The 27,564-nt window shown below is 40.2% G+C and overlaps 1 protein-coding gene across 1 annotated transcript in view; it reads right to left on the reverse strand.

Annotated features, from left to right (window-relative positions):
• LOC117506389 (metabotropic glutamate receptor 7) overlaps window positions 1–27,564 on the reverse strand; it is a 922,561-nt gene that overhangs the window by 251,896 nt on the left and 643,101 nt on the right. Inside the window, 1 exon segment of the mRNA XM_034165896.1 lies at window positions 25,555–25,694. Coding sequence (XP_034021787.1) covers window positions 25,555–25,694 — 140 coding nt within the window.

Consider the following 27,564-nt stretch of genomic DNA (forward strand, 5'->3'; position numbering starts at 1 on the left):
GACAATGCCGTGTCACAGAGAAGAGACTCGTCTAGTGCACAATGGACTGTTCTTGGAGTCAAGGACAACAGGATTGTATAAATGGTGGATCATATACCAGTCATTCCAAGGAGGAGAGAACAGTGGATCTCACAGGGACATTATTCTGCAAGTTAGTGAGTATGCCCATCCAGTCTACATGTGTTTTGTGGACTTGGAGTCCACAAAAGGCGTATGATCAGGTAGCCCGGGAGATACTGTGGGAGGTGCTGTGGGAATATGGAGTAAGGGGGTCCTTTCTCTGGGTCATCCAATCTCTGTACTCACAAAGTGAGAGCTTCGTTTGGGTCCGTGGCAGTAAGTCGGACTCATTTCTGGTGGAGGTTGGCCTCTGCCAGGGATGTGCCTTGTCACCAATCCAGTCTGTGATATTCATGGACAGGAAATCAAGGTGTAAATAGGGGGAGAAGGGTCTTCATTTTGGTGAATTGAGGGTCTCATCACTGCTTTTTGCAGATGATATGGTCCTGTTTGCTTCATCGGCCTGTGACCTCCAGTACTCACTGGGGCAGTTCATATCCAAGTGTGGAACGGCTGGGATGAGTATCAGCACCCCAAAATCTGAGGCCATGGTTCTCAGCAGGAAACTGATGGATAGCCTACTCTACGTAGGGAATGAGGTCTTGCCCCAGGTAAAGGAGTTCAAGTACTTTGGAGTCTTGTTCACGAGTGAGGTGACAATGGAGCGTGAGATTGGCCAGAGAATCGGTGCAGCAGGGGCAGTATTGCATTTGCTTTACTGTACTGTCATGATGAAAAGGTAGCTGACCCAAAAGGTGAAGCTCTCAATCTACCGGCCAATGTTTGTTCCTACTCTCACCTATGGTCAGTAAGGGTTGCGGTCATGACCGCAAGAACTACAAAAGTGGCTGGTGTTTCCCTTAGAGAAAGGGTGAGAAGCTCAGTCAGTCATGAGGAGCTTGGCGTAGAGCTGCTGCTCCTTTGCATTGAGAAGAGCCAGCAAGGGGTGGTTTGGGCATCTGGTAAGGATGCCTCCTGAGCGCCTACCGAGGGAGGTGTTCCAGGCACGTCCAGCTGGGAGGAGGCCCTGGGGAAGATATTATCTCCACACTGGCCTGGGAACTGCTTGGGATCCACCAGTCAGAGGTGGTTTACATGTCCCGGAAAGGGAAGTTTGGGGTCCCCTACTGGAGCTGTTGCCCCGTGACCTGATCCCAGATAAGTGGTTGAAGATGAATGAGTGAGTGAAGTATCAATACCAATACTCTTTACTGATACCAGTACTTATTGAGAGTCTTACTGATTTTTTTTTCCATACTTTCAGTGCAAAATAATGACAAGATCCATTAAATGTTATTTGTTTTAAATTCAAAATTAAGTAGTTCTGGCCTTGCCTATGTGTAGGCATACATCATGTGGTGAGAGGTTGGGGGTATTGAGCCTACAGTTTGGCATGTCTTGATCACTCAGATTAAGTGAAGATCAAGTGAAAAACAGGAGTTTCTGCATTCAGGATAACATAAACTCATAAAACCCAAGTTGAGAACCTCTGAGATTAGAAAAGCATACAGTACATTCCCTTGATCAACTAAAAAAAACTATATGAGAAATAGGAAAGATTTTAAAATATTATTGTTGGTATATAAAGCGTTAAATGGACTTGCACCAAAGTATATACTAGATATGTTGATTCCTTGTGCAACGCCCAGAGTCCTCAGGTCATCAGGGACAGGTTTACTGTGTATCCCTAGAATTTGAACTATACACAGTGAGGCAGCCTTTAGTTTTTATTTTCCTCATTTATGGAACAAACTACCTGAACATCTGAGGTCTGCCCAAACAGTTAGTCTATTTAAATCTGGGCTTAAGACATTGTTATTCAATGCTGCCTTTCTATAACTTATTAAATATTGTATTATTCTCTCTCTCTCTCTCTCTCTCTCTCTCTCTCTCTCTCTCTCTCTCTCTCTCTCTCTCTCTCTCTCTCTATATATATATATATACATTTCCTTTTATTGTAATTCAAATGTCTTGTTTTTTTAATGTTCTTAATCCTGTAATGTTAAGGTGTTTTTTTTTTTTTTAATCTTGTGAAGCACTCTGAGTTGCTTCATGCATGAAAGGTGCTATATAAATAAATTTGCCTTGCCTTGCCTTGCCTATGAGTGTCTGCAGTACCATATTCAAGCTCCACTGTTGTCTTTACAATTGATACATACATAATTGTTCCGTCTTGCAAATTCCATCTTTTATATACTGTTTTGTGGCATGGTAATGACTAAGTGGTTAGTTCACTTGGTTTCAGTGCAGAAGGTTCCTGGTTCAAACCCCATGTTTCTCCATGTAATGTGGAGTTACGTCAAGAATGGCATTCGGTGTAAAACCTGTGCCAATTTAACATGCAGATCCACCTTGAATTTGCTGTGGTGACTCCAAGTGCAAACAAGGCAGCAGCCAAAGGGACTTACTTTTTAGAGACTGTTTTGTGGAAGAGTACTTAGAAGAATGAGAGACAGACTGGCTGGTGTCTTTGGCTTAAAAGAAGGTACCTAAAAATGCCTGAGTGACTGAAGAGGTGTATGCAGTGTGATATGTGCTTTAAAGACTAGATCAGGGGTGGGCAGTCATGTGCCATGAATGGCCAAAACACTGCAGGTTTCCCTTTCTACCAATCACCTCAACAGGTGATTTCATTGATGATCAGGTGTTTATATTCAGGGAGAAACTCATCAGCAAACCCTTTTGCTGAGGTGATTGGTTGCAAGGAAAGCCTGCATTGTCTCGGCCCTCGTTGCCCACACCTGAACTCAGTGAATGGATACATGTATAATAACAAATGCTGTCATCCAAGGCACCAAGGAATCACTTCTTGTTCTGACCAGCAACAGGCCACACAGAGAACTGGTCCATCCCCACCTCTCGAAAGCAACCATCCATCTGCCACAGTCAGGTCAAGTGTGAGTTTCTCCACTCACAAGGGTCCTCAAAACACAGGCACACACACTCAGCACTATATGCTGGATCACACATAGAAAAACACACCACATGGCCAAAATGTCGACGCTGACTCTCCCTCTCAATGCAAGTGATACAACCTCATCTTCGTGTCTCAAAATAATTGCTTATTTGACTCAAAGTCACAACAACACCCAAGAGACCTGGTACCAAATACATCTAGTTGTCACTTTAAGTTGCCAGTTAGTATTGAAGTCTCACAAATGTAACAATATTATGCCTTCACACGGGGCACCAATAAAATGTAACGAATATGGGTTAAACCTCACATGGAGGCACCAATAAAACTGTAATGAATATTAATAAATTTATTGGAATACATTTATTAATAATTTAGTGAATCATGCTCACATGGAGCACTGATAAAATGTAACGATATTAATAATAAAGCCTCACACGCGGGCACCAATAAATGTAGAAAGTGGTGATTATTGGTGATTTGAGTGGAGACACTTTGCTTTACATATATTCAGGCCTCACTACGGGGACCAATTATATGTAGCATTTAGTTGTAGTGAATAAGTAATTAAACTCCTAAATTGAATTAGACCGGATTAGGCCCCAAAATAACGGGTCACCAAAATAATTGATTTAGGGTTTAATACTTATTATTTAAGCATTAATGGGGCACCACCTATTTATTATTAAGAGCATAGGTACTCTGATTTAAACATTAATTTATCAGTCTCAAATGAATTAATTAGTCTTGATTTAATTTAATCAATCTCTGATCTGAAAATCATGAATTCTTCACAATACGGTTGACCAAGAGTTTCCTTCTGTACCCAAAATAAACCACAGCAGAAAATATTTACAATTTATTTACAATTTATACAAGAAATGAACATTTGACTGGCGTTTTATAGACAGTCATGGAAAATACGTTCATTCAGGGAAACAATTTTCTTACTCACTCATGAGACATTGGAAGAAAGAGGTGAAGCTTAAAACTTTCAGTAAATAAATCTGATTGAAATTTAGTGATGAATTTTGAAGCCAATTATGAAGAAAAATATTACATGAATGTCTTTAAATAAAAAGGAGATGAGGAGCCACCTGTACCCATTTACAACAAACCTCCTTCATGGAGCCTGGACCGGGTCCATTAGCTGCTGTTGGAGGGCTGGTTCCGTCCGTCCGTCGTCGATATCGGGCAGCATGAGCTCACCTGGGTCGGAGGGGTTCACTGAGGTGTGTCCCCCGTGTGATCCCACGGCTGGTGTCGGCTGGTTTTATCGTAGCTGCTGCAGTCAGGTTTGGAATCAGCTGCGTGTCAGCGTGCGGTGACCCGGAGGTGGAAGGTGTTTGTTAAAAAAGGGTGTTGGAGCCAAATTAAAGTCTTTGTGACTTTAGAAAAAGTAAAACTTTAATAAGAGCGTTGAAAATTGAATGAAAAGGAAAAGTCGCTTTTTCTGTAAATTCGCTCTTAATTTGAAAAGCTCAGCTTGGAAGTTCTCTTAAAAATTCAAAAGCTTGACGCACCTTAAAAGTGTCTGAAGTGGCTGGAGAAAAGAGAAGAGGAAGAGAAAGCAGGAGCAGAGCTGTTCTCACTTTTAAAGGGGGACTTATGTCACCAAACTCCGCCCATTTATGGTGTGTGTAATCTCAGAAACTTCATGTCCTCAGACTCAAACTCAAATGATTCAACTATCTAAACACATTAATTAATTTGATTAACACCCTCTCTACTTTTAAGATTAGGCTTAAAACTTTCCTTTTTGCTAAAGCTTATAGTTAGGGCTGGATCAGGTGACCCTGAACCATCCCTTAGTTATGCTGCTATAGACTTAGACTGCTGGGGGGTTCCCATGATGCACTGAGGGTTTCTTTCTCTTTTTGCTCTATATGCACCACTCTGCATTTAATCATTAGTGAGTGATCTCTGCTCCCCTCCACAGCATGTCTTTTTCCTGGTTCTCTCCCTCAGCCCCAACCAGTCCCAGCAGAAGACTGCCCCTCCCTGAGCCTGGTTCTGCTGGAGGTTTCTTCCTGTTAAAAGGGAGTTTTTCCTTCCCACTGTCGCCAAGTGCTTGCTCACAGGGGGTCGTTTTGACAGTTGGGGTTTTTACGTAATTATTGTATGGCCTTGCCTTACAATATAAAGCGCCTTGGGGCAACTGTTTGTTGTGATTTGGCGCTATATAAATAAAATTGATTGATTGAACAGTGTAGGAAAAAGAAATCAGCAGGCCTCAGGGGATGTACAACATATAATGCGTTGATCAATTATCATAATGTGCCACAGTGGCATACATGATCAGGCCAATAAGTGCTAATGTACTATGTGTCTGGCATCTGAATACATGGAGATAAAACAGTGGAAATATTCTTGCATGTATAGATTTTCACATATTAAGTGTCCATAATGCCTGTCTTGGATAAATTAAATGCATCTTATTACAAATGTATAAAAAATAGTCAACATAGTATTTTTCTTGTCAGTGCTTTTCTATTTTGTCTTTTTTAATAGTTCTCTGCTGGTACCAGACTTTGCAGTGCCTTAATGGATCAATCAGACTACGTTCTGCTCTGATGCACTTTTGTTAGGGGTTTGTGTTGCCATAATCTGCCCAGTACGCAGGACTACTCTTAACTTTGTAGCCTAGAGTTCCTCCGATTAAATTCCAATAAGTCATGAAAGGCATCGGAGCACTGATGCATACCTCATGCGCTCTTCACACCATAATATAAAGGTACAAGTAAATATACATAAGTCTCAAATGGTGTTTGTGACTATATATAACTTCATCATATGATTTTTCTGTGATTTCTTTATGAAATTAGTCATACCAGTCAATCACAAATATATTGCTGATCAATATAGCATCCATCTAGGCTTCTTGGTTGTTGACATAGATGGTTTTTTGGACTGTTTTCCTTGACCTTGAACTTTGTCCTTTGACCAAAGGACTACGAAATCTAGTCACATGTAGATATCTATCAAAGCAATATTCATACAAACCTTAATCCATCTAGGTTTCTTGGTTGTTGAGATATGCTGTGGTGCTGAAAGTGCTGAAAATTCGACTCACAACACCCCATAATGACAACATGATTTTTTTTTTTTTTTTGGCAAATTTATCTAACCGTGACAGATGATCTGTCAAGAGCGCCCTGGAGCAGGTTTTCATCCAGGATGTCTCTGTACATTGCTGCATTCATCTCTCCCTCAATCCTGACTAGTTTCCCAGTTCCTGCCACTGAACAACATCCCCACAGCATGATGCTGCCAACACCATGTTTTTCTATAGGGATGGCGCCTGGTTTGCATGACACCTGACATTCATCCCAAAGAGTTCAATATTCAGTCAATGAGAGTTTGCTTTCTCATGGTCTGAGAGTCCTTCAGGTGCCTTATGGCAAATTCCAGGCAGGCTGACATGTGCCCTTTACTAAGAAATAGCTTCCATCTGGCCACTCTACCATACAGACCCGACTGGTGGATTGCTGCAGAGATGGTTGTCCTTCTGGAAGGTTCTCCTCTCTCCACAGAGGAATGCTGGAGCTCTGTACCTTTCCTCAGATTTATGTCTCGAGACAATTCCTTTGACTTCATGCTTGGTTTGTGCTCTGACATGCACTGTCAACTGTGGGACCTTATATGTAGACAGGTGTGTGGTTTTCCAAATCATGCCCAATAAACTGAATTTACCCCAGGTGGAATCCAATTAAGGTGTAGAAACATCTGAAGGATGAGCAGTGGAAACAGGATGCACCTGAGCTACATTTTGAGCTTCATGGCAAAGATTGTGAATACTTATGTACATATGATTTCTTAGTTTTAAATTTCTAATAAATTTGCATAAATTTAAAATTAAAAAAGAAAGAAAAAAAATCAAAAGATAACCCAAAAACCCAATACTAACCAGCTCCCAATTCAGATCAGGGAGACAGACACCCTCTCTACTTTTAAGATTAGGCTTAAAACTTTCCTTTTTGCTAAAGCTTATAGTTAGGGCTGGATCAGGTTGCACCGTTGTCGTGCGTTCGCTGTTGCCGTGCGTTACTTGTGCTGCTCCACAGCCTGTCCAGTGGATTTTTATTTTATTTTTTACCACTGTTGTCGTGCGTTACCTGTGCTGCTCCACAGCCTGTCCAGTGGATTTTTATTTTATTTTAGCACTGTTGTCGTGTGTTACCTGTGCTGCTCCACAGCCTGTCCAGTGGATTTTTATTTTATTTTTGCACCGTTGTCGTGCGTTCGCTGTTGCCGTGCGTTACTTGTGCTGCTCCACAGCCTGTCCAGTGGATTTTTATTTTATTTTTTACCACTGTTGTCGTGCGTTACCTGTGCTGCTCCACAGCCTGTCCAGTGGATTTTTATTTTATTTTTTACCACTGTTGTCGTGTGTTACCTGTGCTGCTCCACAGCCTGTCCAGTGGATTTTTATTTTATTTTTTAGCACTGTTGTCGTGCGTTACCTGTGCTGCTCCACAGCCTGTCTAGTGGATTTTTATTTTATTTTTGCACCGTTGTCGTGCGTTCGCTGTTGCCGTGCGTTACTTGTGCTGCTCCACAGCCTGTCCAGTGGATTTTTATTTTATTTTTTACCACTGTTGTCGTGTGTTACCTGTGCTGCTCCACAGCCTGTCCAGTGGATTTTTATTTTATTTTTTACCACTGTTGTCGTGTGTTACCTGTGCTGCTCCACAGCCTGTCCAGTGGATTTTTATTTATTTTTTACCACTGTTGTCGTGCGTTACCTGTGCTGCTCCACAGCCTGTCCAGTGGATTTTTATTTTATTTTTTACCACTGTTGTCGTGCGTTATCTGTGCTGCTCCACAGCCTGTCTAGTGGATTTTTATTTTATTTTTGCACCGTTGTCGTGCGTTCGCTGTTGCCGTGCGTTACTTGTGCTGCTTCATGGCCTGTCTGGTGCCTTAACTAAAGCACTCCTTCTGCTGAATCACCTCTAAATTATTTACACATTATTCACTTTGCGTGTTTTTAGGAATCCACTAGGTTGCGTAGCTACTAGCTTTTAGCCGATTTAGCATGGCGGCTTCTCCTGTCTCTCCCGTACTTTTCTGCTCTGGTTGTGAAATGTTTAGTTATTCCTCGGCCTCCTTTAGCAGTAACGGTACTTGTAATAAGTGCAGCTTATTCGTAGCTTTGGAGGCCAGGCTGGGCGAATTGGAGACTCGGCTCCGCACCGTGGAAAATTCTACAGCTAGCCAGGCCCCTGTAGTCGGTGCGGACCAAGGTGGCTTAGCCACCGTTAGTTCCCCCCTGGCGGATCCCGGGCAGTCGGGAAAGCAGGCTGACTGGGTGACTGTGAGGAGGAAGCGTAGCCCTAAACAGAAGCCCCGTGTACACCGTCAACCCGTTCACATCTCTAACCGTTTTTCCCCACTCGACGATACACTCGCCGAGGATCAAACTCTGGTTATTGGCGACTCTGTTTTGAGAAATGTGAAGTTAGCGACACCAGCAACCATTGTCAATTGTCTTCCGGGGGCCAGAGCAGGCGACATTGAAGGAAATTTGAAATTGCTGGCTAAGGCTAAGCGTAAATTTGGTAAGATTGTAATTCACGTCGGCAGTAATGACACTCGGTTACGCCAATCGGAGGTCACTAAATTAACATTAAATCGGTGTGTAACTTTGCAAAAACAATGTCGGACTCTGTTGTTTTCTCTGGGCCCCTCCCCAATCAGACCGGGAGTGACATGTTTAGCCGCATGTTCTCCTTGAATTGCTGGCTGTCTGAGTGGTGTCCAAAAAATGAGGTGGGCTTCATAGATAATTGGCAAAGCTTCTGGGGAAAACCTGGTCTTGTTAGGAGAGACGGCATCCATCCCACTTTAGATGGAGCAGCTCTCATTTCTAGAAATCTGGCCAATTTTCTTGGATCCTCCAAACTGTGACTGTCTAGCGTTGGGACCAGGAGGCAGAGCTGTGGTCTTATACACCTCTCTGCAGCTTCTCTCCCCCTGCCATCCCCTCATTACTCCATCCCCGTAGAGACGGTGCCTGCTCCCAGACCACCAATAACCAGCAAAAATCTATTTAAGCAAAAAAATTCAAAAAGAAAAAATAATATAGCACCTTCAACTGCACCACAGACTAAAACAGTTAAATGTGGTCTATTAAACATTAGGTCTCTCTCTTCTAAGTCCCTGTTGGTAAATGATATAATAATTGATCAACGTATTGATTTATTCTGCCTAACAGAAACCTGGTTACAGCAGGATGAATATGTTAGTTTAAATGAGTCAACACCCCCGAGTCACACTAACTGTCAGAATGCTCGTAGTACGGGCCGGGGCGGAGGATTAGCAGCAATCTTCCATTCCAGCTTATTAATTAATCAAAAACCTAGACAGAGCTGTAATTCATTTGAAAGCTTGTCTCTTAGTCTTTTCCATCCAAATTGGAAGTCCCAAAAACCAGTTTTATTTGTTATTATCTATCGTCCACCTGGTCGTTACTGTGAGTTTCTCTGTGAATTTTCAGACCTTCTGTCTGACTTAGTGCTTAGCTCAGATAAGATACTTATAGTGGGCGATTTTAACATCCACACAGATGCTGAGAATGACAGCCTCAACACTGCATTTAATCTATTATTAGACTCTATTGGCTTTGCTCAAAAAGTAAATGAGTCCACCCACCACTTTAATCATATCTTAGATCTTGTTTTGACTTATGGTATGGAAATAGAAGACTTAACAGTATTCCCTGAAAACTCCCTTCTGTCTGATCATTTTTTAATAACATTTACATTTACTCTGATGGACTACCCTGCAGTGGGGAATAAGTTTCATTACACTAGAAGTCTTTCAGAAAGCGCTGTAACTAGGTTTAAGGATATGATTCCTTCTTTATGTTCTCTAATGTCATATACCAACACAGACCAGAGTAGCTACCTAAACTCTGTAAGGGAGTTAGAGTATCTCGTCAATAGTTTTACATCCTCATTGAAGACAACTTTGGATGCTGTAGCTCCTCTGAAAAAGAGAGCTTTAAATCAGAAGTGTCTGACTCCGTGGTATAACTCACAAACTCGTAGCTTAAAGCAGATAACCCGTAAGTTGGAGAGGAAATGGCGTCTCACTAATTTAGAAGATCTTCACTTAGCCTGGAAAAAGAGTTTGTTGCTCTATAAAAAAGCCCTCCGTAAAGCTAGGACATCTTTCTACTCATCACTAATTGAAGAAAATAAGAACAACCCCAGGTTTCTTTTCAGCACTGTAGCCAGGCTGACAAAGAGTCAGAGCTCTATTGAGCTGAGTATTCCATTAACTTTAACTAGTAATGACTTCATGACTTTCTTTGCTAACAAAATTTTGACTATTAGAGAAAAAATTACTCATAACCATCCCAAAGATGTATCGTTATCTTTGGCTGCTTTCAGTGATGCCGGTATTTGGTTAGACTCTTTCTCTCCGATTGTTCTGTCTGAGTTATTTTCATTAGTTACTTCATCCAAACCATCAACATGTTTATTAGACCCCATTCCTGCCAGGCTGCTCAAGGAAGTCCTACCATTATTTAATGCGTCAATCTTAAATATGATCAACTTATCTTTGTTAGTTGGCTATGTACCACAGGCTTTTAAGGTGGCAGTAATTAAACCATTACTTAAAAAGCCATCACTTGACCCAGCTATTTTAGCTAATTATAGGCCAATCTCCAACCTTCCTTTTCTCTCAAAGATTCTTGAGAGGGTAGTTGTAAAACAGCTAACTGATCACCTGCAGAGGAATGGTCTATTTGAAGAGGTTCAGTCAGGTTTTAGAATTCATCATAGTACAGAAACAGCATTAGTGAAGGTTACAAATGATCTTCTTATGGCTTCGGACAGTGGACTTATCTCTGTGCTTGTTCTGTTGGACCTCAGTGCTGCTTTGATACTGTTGACCATAAAATTTTATTACAGAGATTAGAGCATGTCATAGGTATTAAAGGCACTGCGCTGCGGTGGTTTGAATCATATTTGTCTAACAGATTACAGTTTGTTCATGTAAATGGGGAATCTTCTTCACAGACTAAAGTTAATTATGGAGTTCCACAAGGTTCTGTGCTAGGACCAATTTTATTCACTTTATACATGCTTCCCTTAGGCAGTATTATTAGACGGTATTGCTTAAATTTTCATTGTTACGCAGATGATACCCAGCTTTATCTATCCATGAAGCCAGAGGACACACACCAATTAGCTAAACTGCAGGATTGTCTTACAGACATAAAGACATGGATGACCTCTAATTTCCTGCTTTTAAACTCAGATAAAACTGAAGTTATTGTACTTGGCCCCACAAATCTTAGAAGCATGGTGTCTAACCAGATCTTTACTCTGGATGGCATTTCCCTGACCTCTAGTAATACTGTGAGAAATCTTGGAGTCATTTTTGATCAGGATATGTCATTCAAAGCGCATATTAAACAAATATGTAGGACTGCCTTTTTGCATTTACGCAATATCTCTAAAATCAGAAAGGTCTTGTCTCAGAGTGATGCTGAAAAACTAATTCATGCATTTATTTCCTCTAGGCTGGACTATTGTAATTCTTTATTATCAGGTTGTCCTAAAAGTTCCCTAAAAAGCCTTCAGTTAATTCAAAATGCTGCAGCTAGAGTACTGACGGGGACTAGCAGGAGAGAGCATATCTCACCCGTGTTGGCCTCTCTTCATTGGCTTCCTGTTAATTCTAGAATAGAATTTAAAATTCTTCTTCTTACTTATAAGGTTTTGAATAATCAGGTCCCATCTTATCTTAGGGACCTCGTAGTACCATATTACCCCATTAGAGCGCTTCGCTCTCAGACTGCAGGCTTACTTGTAGTTCCTAGGGTTTGTAAGAGTAGAATGGGAGGCAGAGCCTTCAGCTTTCAGGCTCCTCTCCTGTGGAACCAGCTCCCAATTCAGATCAGGGAGACAGATACCCTCTCTACTTTTAAGATTAGGCTTAAAACTTTCCTTTTCGCTAAGGCTTATAGTTAGGGCTGGATCAGGTGACCCTGGACTATCCCTTGGTTATGCTGCTTTAGACGTAGACTGTGGGGGGGTTCCCATGATGCACTGTTTCTTTCTCTTTTTGCTCTGTATGCATCACTCCGCATTTAATCATTAGTGATCGATCTCTGCCCCCCTCCACAGCATGTCTTTTTCCTGGTTCTTTCCCTCAGCCCCAACCAGTCTCAGCAGAAGACTGCCCCTCCCTGAGCCTGGTTCTGCTGGAGGTTTCTTCCTGTTAAAAGGGAGTTTTTTCCTTCCCACTGTAGCCAAGTGCTTGCTCACAGGGGGTCGTTTTGACCGTTGGGGTTTTTCATAATTATTGTATGGCCTTGCCTTACAATATAAAGCGCCTTGGGGCAACTGTTTGTTGTGATTTGGCGCTATATAAAAAAAAAGTTGATTGATTGATTGATCAGGTGACCCTGAGCCATCCCTTAGTTATGCTGCTATAGACTTAGACTGCTGGGGGGTTCCTATGATGCACTGAGTGTTTCTTTCTCTTTTTGCTCTGTATGCACCACTCTGCATTTAATCATTAGTGATTGATCTCTGCTCCCCTCCACAGCATGTCTTTTTCCTGGTTCTCTCCCTCAGCCCCAACCAGTCCCAGCAGAAGACTGCCCCTCCCTGAGCCTGGTTCTGCTGGAGGTTTCTTCCTGTTAAAAGGGAGTTTTTCCTTCCCACTGTCACCAAGTGCTTGCTCACAGGGGGTCGTTTTGACCATTGGGGTTTTTCCGTAATAATTGTATGGCCTTGCCTTACAATATAAAGCGCCTTGGGGCAACTGTTTGTTGTGATTTGGCGCTATATAAATAAAATTGATTTGATTTGTTCAAAAACACTGACATGGACACGTATTATTACTCGCTACTTAAACACATCCTTTGGATAAACAGAGTACTTCAACATCAGCATTTTAGATACTGCAGAAAAGTCACACACACACACACACACACACACACACACACACACACACACACACACACACACACACAGACACACATCAGTTAACATGAGCACATCAATAACTGGAATGACTACATGCAAAGCATTTCGTTTGAATAATAAATGCAACAACTTTATAAGTCTTTAGATATAAATGAGAGACATAATGATGTCAGTTCTTATTTCAAACCAAAGGTCTTCTCTTTGCTTTACTCAAGATAAAAGTTAGTTGTGAAGGATCAACGATTTATGGCCACGTGTTATCATGGAGGAAGGGTCCCCCCCTGGATGAGGAGAGGTCCTGTCTTATCTTGATCATAAAAGATTGGGTTCTCCTGTCCTGGAGAAGCTCAGATTCTGACGTTAAGCCATTATCATGTCATGTAGTTCACAAATTGCAAGCTTGTTTTTCTCTGAAAGGCAGTGTTGGACCATGGGGTGATGTCTCCAAAACGTATCTGAAGATCTCCAGATGACTTAGGAATTTCTCCACTGAGAGTGGAAAGCACAGTCTGTCTCCAGTGGGTTTTTGTGGTTGAGAGAGGATTAATATATTTTATTTAATCAGGTCTAATCGAGGCCATTGCGCTACACAAACATATAGCAAAGATAGTATCCCAATGGGCTGGGACAGCCTGCAATTGGCATTCGCTAGGAAATTCTCATAGTTCTGTGCAAGGTTCACAGCTGTTCACCATCCCCTTGTCTTAGTCGTGGGACGGCGCCTATGCATCGCTTGATTTTTGAACAAACCAAAAAAAAAAAAAAACTACTGTGATAAAACCCCTGCCAAATCATTGTACCCCTTACCATGTCGTCTCTGTGATTCAGAAAGTGCACAACATGGAAGACAACTTGTGAGGGGTTACCACCAGTGGTGGGCACAACTAGCCAAAAGGTTAGCTTTGATAACCATTAATCTGATAACGGAAAAGTTATCTTTTATGATGCTAAACCGATAAACTGCAAAAAAAAAAAAAAAAAACCTTTATTACAGATAACCAATAACTTTTAGTACTGATTCGGATGCAGCCACAACAGATTACACTATCGGCATCTGATAAACCAGTTTCACTTTCACTTTTCACTGCTGGGTAAATTCAAGGATCACAAACACATAAGAAGGCATGAAAAATGAATGAATAAAAAATAAAACCCCAAACACTGTCATCATCTTTCAAAAGCAGTAAAACAAAGTATTAGAAGTCACAGTTTATCTCGGTATTAGATACACCGTCATTTATGAACTAAAAAGCTGCTGCTTTTTTCACATGCTTTGAACCCTGCGGCTTAAACAACGGAAATACGTCCATTAATGCATTGATTACCAGAGTAAACGACACATAGTAAATATAAATTCTTACATGTTAATTTCAGTGGAATGCATCTGAATAAATAATCCACATAAAGCGTCCTTTTTAAAATCCAAAACAGTGTCTTAACGGTGAAGAAAAATCCCTCTGTACACAGCTGCGCCGTGAGAGCTCCTCTCCCCAGGGGCGACGGAATGGAGGTGTAAAGGGTACTATGTACCCAGAGCCCAGAGCATGGGGGGGGGCACAAAAAAACTGGCATTGAATACATTTTTGTGTTGCATGTTATTAATGTCCATACAATTCACGTTGTAAAAGAATATAATTAGAATGAATGTATAAATGTTGCAAAACATAATTCTGCTCTAACAATAATACTGAAAGATCTCTGAGGGCCTTGCACAGTTGTACAATGGTTTAGTCCAGGCGCACAGGCGGCACTCTGCGCCCCCCCCACACACACACACACATCCCACACGAGATCTCACAGAAAGCGGAGGTGTTCAGTAGAGCTGAAACAACTAATCGATTTAATCAATTATTAAAATAGTTGTCAACTAATTTAGTCATTGATTAGTTGTAAAATAACTTTGTTTTACCGCAAATGTTTTGTTTCTTCCATATAAATCAATCAATTCTGCAGCGCGGCTTTGCTTTGAACCTTGAACAAATTGAAGCAGTGATTCACAGATCAAAGCAGTGCTTAGATCTGGTGCTTTGTTGATTCAGTGTTTTATTTCGCTTAATCTTACTTTTTCCCCACTAAAACCCCAAAGAGCACATGTCTGTGAGTAATATTTACCTTTTTGTGTTAATCTGACTTGTTATGGTCTTCTGAAACAGTTGATAGATGTATTTTATAACTTAAAAACGTGTTAGCATGTCTATGGCGCTTTCAATGTTGATGTTAGCATTAAGCTGTTGCAGCTGTCAGCACATTTGTTTTCTGTATAATAATTCATGGCTCAGCGTTTGTTGTCATAAAAGAGTCAAATGTATTACAAGTTGTAATATTTTATGCATTTATTTTTATTTATATATCAATAATAATAATAGCAACAACAACAATAATAGTAATAATAGCTAATAATGCCACAATACAGTTTTAGAGAAACAGACAAAAAGAATCTGATAAAACTAAACAGAAAAGATTAAACCAACTAACAATGAACATAAATAAATACATAAATAAATAAATAAATAACTGTTTCCTGTGAACACCTAGTGACTCTTAAACCTCCACTTCATCCCTTTTTTATTTAAGTTTAATGACAATTTGTTTTGGTCAAACCACATCAAAGTTGTTGTTTTTTGTTACAAAATTCTCATTGCATTATAATTAACCCAAAATTTTGCTTTGCTCAAAATAGCAAAGTTTTTACTGACTTTCTTTTTTATATAGGCAATGTGTTGCTTCCATTTTAGCTTCTCACCTATAATAACCCCCAGAAATCTGAATTCTGACACTCTTTCAATTTTAATCCCATGAAAAATAAATTCAGCAGTATCTCTTTGTCTTTGATTCGTAAATAACATACTTTGTTTTGCTTAAATTCAATGAAAGTTTGTTCGCATTAAACCATTTTTGAAGTAGGGCCATTTCTTGCTCAACTGTATTAAATAATTCATCCAAATTCTTTCCAGAACAGAAGAAATTTGTATCATCTGCAAAAAGTGCAAACCTTAATATTTTTGACACATCACATAAATCATTTATATACAAAATAAAACATTTCAGTCCCAAGACAGAACCTTGCGGAATTCCACATTGAATCTTTCTACAATTTGATACCTGTCCTGCATATTCAACATACTGATGTCGGTTTTCTAAGTAACTTGTCATCCATTTTAACACGACCCCTCTAATTCCATACGCCTGTAACTTAGTAAATAAAATTTGATGATCAAGAGTATCAAAGGCCTTTTTTAAGTTGATAAAGACTCCAATTGTATGTTTTTTGTTGTTCAATTCTGTAGCAAGGTCCTCTGTTATTTTCATTAATGCTAAGGCTGTTGATCGATTGCTTCTGAATCCAAACTGACTGTCATGTAACAGGCCATGTTTTTCAATGAAATAATCAAATTTATCTACAAATATTTTTTCCAAAACTTTGGAAAACTATGAAAGCAAAGATATAGGCCTATAGTTGGTGAGACTGTGACAGTCACCTGACTTAAAAAGGGGTATGATTTTAGCCACCTTCCTTTTTATTTGGAAAAACATCAGTGTTGAAAGAAAGATTAATGATGAATTTCAAAGGCTTAGCAATACAATCTATAGTTTTCTTTACAATAAACATATCCAAACCATCACAATCACGTGATTTTTTGCCCTTCATTTTGGATACAGTGGCAGTTATGTCACACTTATCAACTTCGCCAAGGTAGAAGGATTTTAAAACTTTGCTTTTAAGTCTCCAGTTCTCCTCAGTATCATTTGAATGAATGGCATTTGCAAGAGATGGACCGACGTTGACAAAATATGAATTAAATTCTTCTGCAATTTCTGCAGCACTTATTTCTGTATTTTGGTCATTAAATAAATAAGGTGGATGAGTATGAGACAGTTTGTTACAATTATATCCCTTAACACTTTCCATGTTTCCTTAATATTACTTTTGTTTTCAGATAACAACAATGAATAATAATCTTTTCTTGCATTTCTCTTAATATTTGTCAACTTATTTTTATACGCCTTATATCGTTTTTCAGCATATTCTGTTTTGAATTTTATGAAATCTCTATACAATTTGTTCTTTGTTTTACATGCTTTTAAAATCCCCTTTGTTAACCAGGGTTTGCCATCAAATTTCTTTTCTTCTAGTATTTTAATTTGACAGTTCTTATCATACAACAATAAGTATCTACTCAAAAATTCATCACATGCCTTGTTTGCATTATTACTTTTACAAACCCTGTCCCATTCTTCTTTCATAAGATCTTTCCTAAATCTGAGATTTTCCTCAGTCCTAATTCTAATTATTTTGTTACCTTTTTTATGCTCAGTTTTCTTGACCTCGAAGGAATATGCTATAAATACAGGGAGATGATCAGTTGTGTCATTTATTAGAAGACCACTTTTAACTGTATTTTCTATTAGGCCTACATTTAAAAATATATTGTCTATTAATGTAGCACAGCTGGAAGTGACTCGACTAGGCTTTGTGATGGCTGGATAAAGACTTTTACTGTACATGATATCTAGGAAATTTGAACTATTCATATCAGTAGATACATTTAAAAGATTAATATTGAAATCTCCACAAATTATAATTGTTTTATTGTCATTCAAACAAAATAAAATTTCATCCAATTTATCTGTAAATGTTTTTACACTACAACCAGGAGTTCTGTATATACATGAAACCAAAACATTTTTTTGCTTCTCCATTTCAATCTCAATAGTTAAACATTCCATCCAATCTTCAGTTGCAGTGGTCATGCATTCGACCTTTTCTGTTGGTTCAATAACATAAAATAATTCATAATCATCAAAATGAAATTCAACCCCTTTATTCTCATTCATCCATGTCTCAGACAAAGCCACAACATCAAATCTGTCCTGAAACGTTTCCAAAAAATTTCTGATTTCAACAAAATTGGAATACATGCTGTGACAATTAAAATGAATTAAAGAAAATGCTTTGCCAATTTAAACACTGTTTTTAAAGTCACTTTCAGTATAATACTTACATATATCAAGTGCAAATGTTTGCAAATTTGTGTCTGAGTCCAGATCATACTCAAAATCATAGAACTGACAGTCAGTGTCTACCGCTCGCATCAATTGACCAGCAGTCATTGGAATTAATTAGTACATTGAAAGGCCTCCAGGCCGCTTGCCCCTTGATACTATGTCAGTTTGCACATACCTTATTTGTCCTTAGTTATACTTTCTTCATAATTTTCCAAAGACCCACGGAGAGCCTTCAAACTGGTAGTTATTTCCATTTCCAGGACCATGCTTACCACGGCTACGGGGAGAGTGCCAGCCCGCTGCGCGCAGGGCTGTCTTCCAATCTAGCTCCTTTTTCAGCATCTCCATCGTCACACCAAACTCTCGTAGTCCTTCAACCGCATTTCGAGGACAATCAAACGTCTTTGTTTTTCCATCTTGCAAGAACAGTTTTAATTTTGCGGGAAACAGAATGCGAGACTTGATACGCCTCTCCTGAAGTTGCTTCCTCGCTCCTCGGTACATTGTGCGCTCCTTAATCACTTCGGTGGTGAAATCATCATCAAAATAAATCCTCTGATCATCTATCCAAATGTCCTTCTGGGCCCATGCAGCATGCAGTACTCTTTGTTTCTCGCTGTAGCTTCGGAACCGGACAAGGACAGAGCGAGTGTAGTCCTTGCGCACCGAGGAGACACCTGCGGCACTGTGCGCCCGCTCAATGTGGATTTCCTCCTGGATGCTCAGTTTCTCACGGAGAAGTTTCTCAATAAGCTCAACCATATTACTTCCTTCTTTTTTTTTCTGGAACAGAATAAATTCTTAAGTTTTTTTCTTCGTGCACGTCCCTCCATTTCCTGGCATTTATCTTCAAGTTGCTTCTGTTTGCACAGTACATGGAATAAAACTTTTGTTAGATCCATTTCTCTGTCCTCATTGTGTGCAATCCTCTGCTCCGCGTCATCAATTCTTTTTTCTAATTGTTCAAAGTTCTGCTTAATGTCTGAAATCTCCTTCTTTAGCTCACCAAAATTCCCAGCTCTTTCATTTCGGAACTGGCAAAGTTCTTTCAGAATTTTGCAAGTTTCTCCTACGCTCTCAGTGTTCCTCTCCACACAGATTTCCTGCTTTGGTGGTGGCGTGGTTTCAGACACTTCATTTAGTTTTTGGCTTGATTTAGGCATCCTTGCGCTTGGTCTTTTGGACTGCTGTGTAGATGAAACCTTCATGCAACAATTAAATACATTTGTTGCTTAATCCATAAGCATATGCCTTAGAATTAGACTGTGTTTGTCAAGACGAGCTCACGCACCCCCTGCTCACTCGGCCATCTTGTCACCTCGTCCCTAAATGATAATTTTCAGATAACTTATCTGAAAAGCTAATCCTCTAGGAAAAACATTAGCTACGATATCTGTTATCGGATTAGCTGGACTGTGCACACCACTGGTTGCCACACACTTTTCTTTTCATATGATCAAAGAGGAACAGCGCTTCTGGAACCTCCAGCCACCATGCTCTGCAGCTGGCCGAAACCCACCCAACATGCATGCACGCGCTGGGCTGGACGCACGAGTGGCCTGAACTAGATTCACTGTGTCTATTTATTTATTTTTCTGGGGAAAGAAGTGGAAATTAAGTTTAATGCTCCTGGTCAGTGCAAACATGCACGTGCACATGCACGCTGGGCTGGATGCACGAGCTGCATGAATCACACACATTGTATTTATTTATTTTTTTATCTATTTATTTTTGTTATTTTATTTTTTATCAGCGCCCTTCCAGAGGATCACAGAGCCTGTGCGCGCATGGGGCACAGCATCGAGTGCATCACGGTGCTCAGCCAGTGGAGGATTGTATGATCATTTGCGGGGCAAGAGGAGAGTCACCAGCTTGGAGAATAATATGGATGTATAGCACTTCCTGGACATCTTCTGCAAGTCCGTGAGGGTTTTCCACACATTTCTTGTGGTTTTGAATGATTATTTGTTATGTATTTTACTTTATTTTATTATTATTTTTAGTGCTTTTTCTGCCTAAAGTCAGAATTTTCACAGCGTGTTTCACATAATAACAATGCAATAGTCCACATCAGTCCTGCATACTATGTGCACAAATGTGATGTTGTGTCAGCCATGCCAGTGCTGCTGAACATTCATGAGAGTGCCATAAACTATTTGCGTGCAAATCCTGTGCCTGCAAAGGACGCATCAGCACTGCTAGACTTTTACATGTGTGCTGTCACTGCTCGAGATTTGTGACTGTATTGTCGCCGCCACTCGAGACGGCATTCAGCGGACAGTCGGTCATCATGCACACATGTCAGGAGGACCAATTCAGTGAGATTCCACAGGGGAAAGTTATCACTTTTTTGCCTGTTTTCACACGATTTTGTGTCTCCACTTCCTCTCCACCAGTCGTACATCACTGAGATATTAGCCTAAGACAGGAAGCAGCAGGATCCAAAAGAATTGGACCTATGTTCTCTTACAAAGATATAAGCATCACCAAACACCTGTGTCCAGTGACCTCATGAGTCTGTAAGCTCTTCTTCCCTGATGCCTCTCCATCTTAAAGGCTGAAAACCCACAGACATGAATGTCATTGTAGAGATAAGACAGTTGTATTCAATGCAATATTCAATTTATTTATACAGCACCAAATGTCATCAAACCCTCATGATGGTAAAAAAATAAAAAATAAATAATAATGCTGTCAAGAAAAAAAAAAAACATTGATGGACTATTTTTTTCTCAGGCTCTACAGATCTACTTTTTTGATCACATGATGGTCATTTAACCCACAGGCACACTCCAGATATCAACCAACCAATCATAAGCTGGCTCAGTAATTTAACAAACCTGATTTAACTCAAAATGTACAGTTAAGGCAGAGAGAAATTGAAAATGTGTAGTAATTCCAATCCACAGAAGGACTGGGAGCCACTGACCAACACCAACTCAATTGGTTTCGCTGGACATCAACATTTTTCACTGTCTAAATGTGCAATCGAGCAGGTGAACAAAGGAAAGATATTTTAGTCACTTGCATCAATGTGCTCTTTCGTATGGTCACAGTCAAAATTCAGAACCATAGATGAACCATCAAGATCAGGGGTAAGATTATCAGACCTTTGCTTCTCAACTAATCTCTTCCTTCACCCGTGCCAATCCAAAGCAAAACCTGCACTTGAGTTCACACAGCTGAGTTCACCTGCTGATCCATTGCTTTATTTTGCCCTTACAAATGACTCCAAGATACTTAACATCCTTCACTCCAGGCAGCACCTCAAACCCAAACCGGAGGTGACAAAATACTAATATCATGCAGAACATCACGGGTTTAGATTTGGAGGTGCTGATTCAAGCACCCAAACAGATCATTTGACCAAGTCTCTAATTAAAAAGACTGGTCTGATTGGGATAAGCAAATTGGCTTGAAAATAAGTTATGCTGTCTTGTGCAGCTCGTGTCTGATAAAACACATTGCACAGAGGAGCACCTGAAACCTCAATGACCAGTGATGAAAGGGATGAATTAATATAGGTGTGTGCAGATCCTTCAGATCTCACCCCTGCTCAAGAAAGATTTGATAAGACCTCAGGTGAGCAACATGAAGGGCAAGATGGTGCAGGTTTTCTTTGCAACCGATTGCCTCAGCAGGTGGATTTACTGTGGAGCTCCTCCTCAAAAGTCCCAATCAACTTTGAATTCACTTGCAGCGGTGACTGGTAGCAAGGAAAAACCTCATAGCTTTGGCCCTTCAGGCCCACACCTGGGTAAGAGGGTTTCCTGCACATAGGCCCATTTTTGTCCTCCATAATTAATGCATGATCAGTATATGGATTGGCCCTCAACACAGTCAGACAATCTCAAATGCCATAAATCATGTTTTTATCAATTGTGGGAGCAGTATTCATCGCACTCACATGCTTGCATTCTTTTGGCATTTTCAAATTTACACTAACAGTGCTAATTATGCCATGGGGTGTGCGACAAGATCTCTTCATCTGACTGTATATTTGCTATGAAAGCAATTTGCAAAGCCAATTAGACTGAAAAACCTTTGTGAAAAAGTGCCTCTCACCACTTACGAGACAATCTCGCAAAATTACAGCAAATGGCTTCTTTTGAATTCATGCCTTTGCAAAATCCTAAGGATAAAATGAATTTGACATTTTACCAACCGAGGTTTTATGTGCCCCACACTCCATATATATACAGTACAGTAAGCTAAAAATCCTTATTAACAATAGAGGCGTATATAAGAAGAACCATAGTGGGCAGTCGGCCATTTTTGGGCACCTGCAAGGAGACAGTGTTGCTATTTTTGACTTGGTCAACAAACAACAACAACACGCTTGTAAGCCATCAGTGTAACAAAATAGCTTCAAAGTAGAGCTTGTTACAGATATATGAATGGCATCCAAATAACTTCTTCATCCATCTTCATCAATCTTGAACAAACTTGGTACACATAGTCGTTATGGGCATCATCATCAGCAGTTTTGAAATTGGGGTGAAATTTTTAAGCTGTTCAAAAATTTCATCCCGATTCCCCAAATTGTCATTAGTGCGCGGTAACTACCGGGCGTTTGCAGTAACCTTATACCCCTATTCCACAGGGCACCGTTCTATGAAAATCTCCCACAATACAGAAAAAGTGCTAAAACGTGATGAAACAGTTTACTCCGGCATGCCTCTTGTCTAGTTAGCTTATAAAGTGCTGACCTGGCAACTGGCTGGCTTATAAAGCGCCTACGTGGCAACCCCCTGGAAAACGAAAGTAAAGCTGCACCCGGCTCCATTCTCAGCCAGAACCACAACAAATGCTGCTTTTGCTTCAAATGTTTACCCTGATGGAACACAATCAAACAAGTATCAAGCTGTCCTCACTAGGACTACCCCGTTTAAAGATGCTTGAATAGTATTGAAGCTGTTAAGACCACAAACACCTGGAAGTGACCACGTAATTTGGAAATTTTTGAACAGCTTGAAAATATCACCCTGATTTCAAAACCGGTGCTGATGATGGCCGTAACTACTGCAAATTGAGTTTGTTCAAGATTGACAAAGATGGATCAAGAAGTTAAAATGCTCCCCGATTTGCTTTTCGGGATGAAACGGGAAGAAACTCGCTCTGTGAAATAGGGGTATTAATAGCTTCATTCATGTTCTTTAACCAGCATATTCCTCGTGAGCTTGAAACTTGTTTGATTGTTCTCCATCTGGTTAAAAATTTAAAGCAGAAGCACCACTTACTTTACTTTTGGGGCAGGTTGCCAGGTCTGCACTTTATAAGCCAGCCTGTTAAGAGGCAAGTTTGTCCAGTTTTTTCACTTGTTTTGGATTTTGGCCGATCGTATTTGAATGATGCCCTGTGGAATAGGGGTGTAAGAAAAGTGCATGCTTTATTTAATGTACTACTGAGTAACTGTGTGGCGATGCTGAAGTAAGCATTTGTAGCGATGTTTAATCCTTAACCGTGGGAAAATATTATTTTGTCTGCGACTTTCAGAACCAAATGTGAGTTCATGGTTTAGCGTAATAACACCATGTCGAAGGTACAATGTAAATTATCCAAGATTTCTTATTTTTCTTAACGTTACAAATGCATGAACAGGAGAAAGAGAGGATGCAACGCATCATAGCTTTTTTTGTGGCTTCATTGTCACAGTTTACTTCAGTGTATTTGGAAGCAGTATAGGAGTTGCACTCTAGTTTTTAATATGGAGATGTATGGTATCAACAAGTTGAGATGTACTTGTTTCACCCAGTCTCTTCTCTCCAGGTGTCATATGCAAGCTTCAGAGTTATCCATAGAACACAAAGGAAATGCTATGAAACAGGTGCAGTGGCAGTCGCACACTCATACTTGGAAAATAACACATTAAAAAGTAAGGAGGAACTGACAAGGCAAACTAATAGAGAGAGCATAATTTGAATTTAGCCAGTGAGCTGAAGTGGCAGTGATGACTGTGCTCCTACGATAACAGCATTTTTGCAGCCTGTCAATAAACTGAATTGAATTGAAATAATTGTCAGATGTTTGGTGTGCCGATTCAGACACACTCAAAAATGGCTCATTGGATGAACTCAGTTCAGTTATGTGCAGGATTTCCATCAAATGAATATTTGTAGCCCCAACTCAAATAAAGCACATCCATGCAAAATCATTTAATTTAGCTGGGACTACATATATTTATTAGATGGAAATCCTGCTCATAATTGAATTGTAGTCATCCAATGAGCCATTTGTTTGCACTCAAAAAACTGGCTCACTGGATTGGATTCCACCTAATAAATATATGTAGACCCAACTAAATTAAATTAAATTAAATTATTTGTTAGTTAAATTAGTTCACTCGCCTGGCAAAAATGTTTTATTATTGCTGTTAACAGCTCTCCCTGCATCCCACAATCAAGTTTTATGTCTCTTTTTTCAGTACAACCTGTTCTTTCAGAATATATATGTTTTTGTTATGTTTTATAAGTGTAATAAAGGTTTACAATCAAAGATAGGCAAGGAAAAAATAAAGCGAAAAATAATTTTCCACACACATTTATTCCAAACACACAGCAAACTATAATAAACAACTGTTTTGACACTTTATAAAGGTAATTTGAGGTCTTGTGTGAAAGACTGTACAACAAAAAGGTTCAAACAATAAACACAAATGCACATTTTGAACAATATATACAAAATGGTCTATGTGTTTTGTTGTCCATTGATATGGTAAACAGTGCTTTATGCAGAGAAAGCAACAGAGTTATCCAGTAACATTCACATGCAAACTAGTGGAGCAATCCTGATAGTTACACACTGTTTGAGCACGTGAGATTGTCATCAGAGGCTCTCCGGTGTGCTCCTGCTTTCACTGATCGCTGTGCGTAATGGCGCAGGGCGCACTGAGTATGTACTAATAGTATGTACTCATTGGAGCACCCAGGAGGCTATTCAAACAGGCCAACTAGTAACACATCACTCCTGAAAATGATCTTTGGCTTTTCACGTGAGGTAAATCTGCCCTACGATTGGATTTTGGAAAACCATGTGACGGTGAACCAATTCCGATTGGACACTCACATTGCGCACGTCATCACACAGCTTCTATGAGGAGTACAAAGATGGCCGATGGCTGGCTCGAAGGTCCGCAGAGTTAACTTTTCAGGAAAAAAAAAAGTAAGTTTCTATCTCATATCATTCAAAAGTTATTTATAATTTAATAAAGCTTGGTCTTAGCCGTCGGACCCAGAGGTTTAATCTTGGTTCCTGAGCAGAGATCACACATCAAAATGAAAGGCTGGATATGCCCCTTGATCAAAATTCAAAGAAAAAAGTAGGGCATGGATGGAACGGTGGATCTTGTCTTTGATCTTTGACAAACACAACCAACAAACAAATGCACAGATAGACAAATGATGACACAAATCGTCAAACAGGGATCTGTACCAACATGAAGCCAGACGGACACTTTAAAAACCTGACCGCCTATCCAAAAGCTGCCGCACGACCATTTCACAAATGATTTTATTAATTCAGCATAACACAGTGAACACAAAATGCCAGGGTGATTACCTCATTGTGTGCCCACTCCATGCCCACAATGCTATCTAGTATCTGTTCATGCATTTTCTCACTCACACTGAGCTGCAGGGTTTCTGTCCACTGTCCAATCACGCGATAGCCTGGTCCCGTGACATTATTCCACTGGTACTGAAACAGATCGTAGCGCCCAGGGGCGTCGCCATTACGATTGAATGTCACTGAAGTACCTGCACTTCCTGTGGAGGGAGAATGGATCATTAGTAAGTCAGCCAACCATCCAATTACTCAGTATCACTTAAACAATCAATCATCAAATAATCAATCAAGTGGCACTGTAATAGCCAGGGAGGCTATTACAGTGTTGTCATTTGATTGATTTGTCAAAAAAGGAGAAAAAATACCATATTATATATATATATATATATATATATATATATATATAGGGTACATATACCCTTGAGGATTAGTGATCGTTGGTTAATAGTAATTCATGCTTTTTTTTTAAATAAACAGACTGCAAGATAGAGGCATGCGCACTGTCCCCAATCGCCACACGATGTTGCAGAGGCGTGTCAGCCAAGACAGTCCCACAACATCCAGAGAATTAAGGTACTCAGGACGGACTTCATCCACCCCAGGAGCCTTGCCACTGAGGAGCTTTCTAACCACCTCGGTGACTTCGGCCTGGGTAATGGATGAGTCCGCCTCTGAGTCCCAAGTCTCTACTTCCTCTTTGGAAGACGTGATGATGGGATTGAGGAGATCCTCGAAGTACTCCTTCCACCGCCCGACAACATCCCCAGTCAGGGTCAACAGCTCCCCACCCGCACCGTAAACAGTGCTGGTGGAGAGCTGCTTCCGCCTCCTGAGGCGTCGGACGGTTCGCCAGAATCTCTTCGAGGCCGACAGATAGTCCTTTTTTACAAAAATATGTTACTGAAAAATTGTACCATAAGGTACTGAAAAAAAGGCCACCTGTGCTCAATTCTCCATATGTTTTATATCTGATGTTGCATCAGGAAGGGCATACAGTGTAAAACTTGTGCTAAAACAAAATCAGGATACATACTGGGTCTTCTAAGTGCATTATGTGGTTCCAGTTGGACACATGGTTTTGAGCTTCAGGATCTTCACAGTTAATGGAAATACCCTTTCATCTGTTTAACTCGAGTGCATGCCTTTGCTAAGCCACTCAAAACAATTAAACTGTATTGAATTCATATTCCAACCCTTTAATATTTAAATCTTAAACTCTCCACAGTCACAACATTAAAGTTCTATGTTACAGTGGTGATTATATAGAAACACCAAGTTCGGAATACACCACTAGCCTGGATGTGGCTCTATACCAATATTTAAAGAATTCTCCCTCGACTCAGGCATTAGCCATCCATCTAGCATCAGTTGAGGTCAGATGTGGGACCATACGCTGGCGTCTCCACTTTTCAAGAGTTGCAATCTGTCTGCTGCAGCCTTGCAGTTGGTGTTTTCCAATTGTTGGGGTCCCCAACACAGAGCCACCTGCATGCTGGATCATACCCAGAAAAATGCACCACAGGGCCAAATTATTGTACCTCACAATGCAGGTGTTACTTCTCATTCAAGTATAAATGGACTGTATTTGGATTGTGCTGCCATGCAAGATGCTTAACTACACACTAGCAGTTATTTGGGGATTAAGGACGGTGCCCAAAGGACCTTAGGTATTTTCCTGTTTGGCAGTGATTGAACAAAGGATCCTCTGGTTACAAGCCCAATTCAGTTCAATTAAATTTAACTATACGCTAATCACAACTAATCACACCATATGTTGCCCAATGGTGCTTCACAAGGGCAAGATCTAACCTTACCAACTACCGCGGTAACCACTTGACCATCACCTCCCCTTGCCCTTCTCTTTGGAAGATCCTTGGGTACAAATGGAATGACTTTGTATCAAAAGAAACAAGTACAAGCACATTTTGAGAAAATTGGTAATTCATTTTTTCAACAAACATTGACCTGGATGCAATCCCCTGGGCAGAGAGGATTAGAAATGTGCACTTTTCTGGATTTGGTAAACTGCAGACAGACCTATGACTTGTGATGTTTGTCCTTGTGTTCTTC

This window comes from Thalassophryne amazonica, chromosome 3 (genome assembly GCF_902500255.1).
Source record: "Thalassophryne amazonica chromosome 3, fThaAma1.1, whole genome shotgun sequence".
Classification (NCBI taxonomy): Eukaryota; Metazoa; Chordata; class Actinopteri; order Batrachoidiformes; family Batrachoididae; genus Thalassophryne; species Thalassophryne amazonica.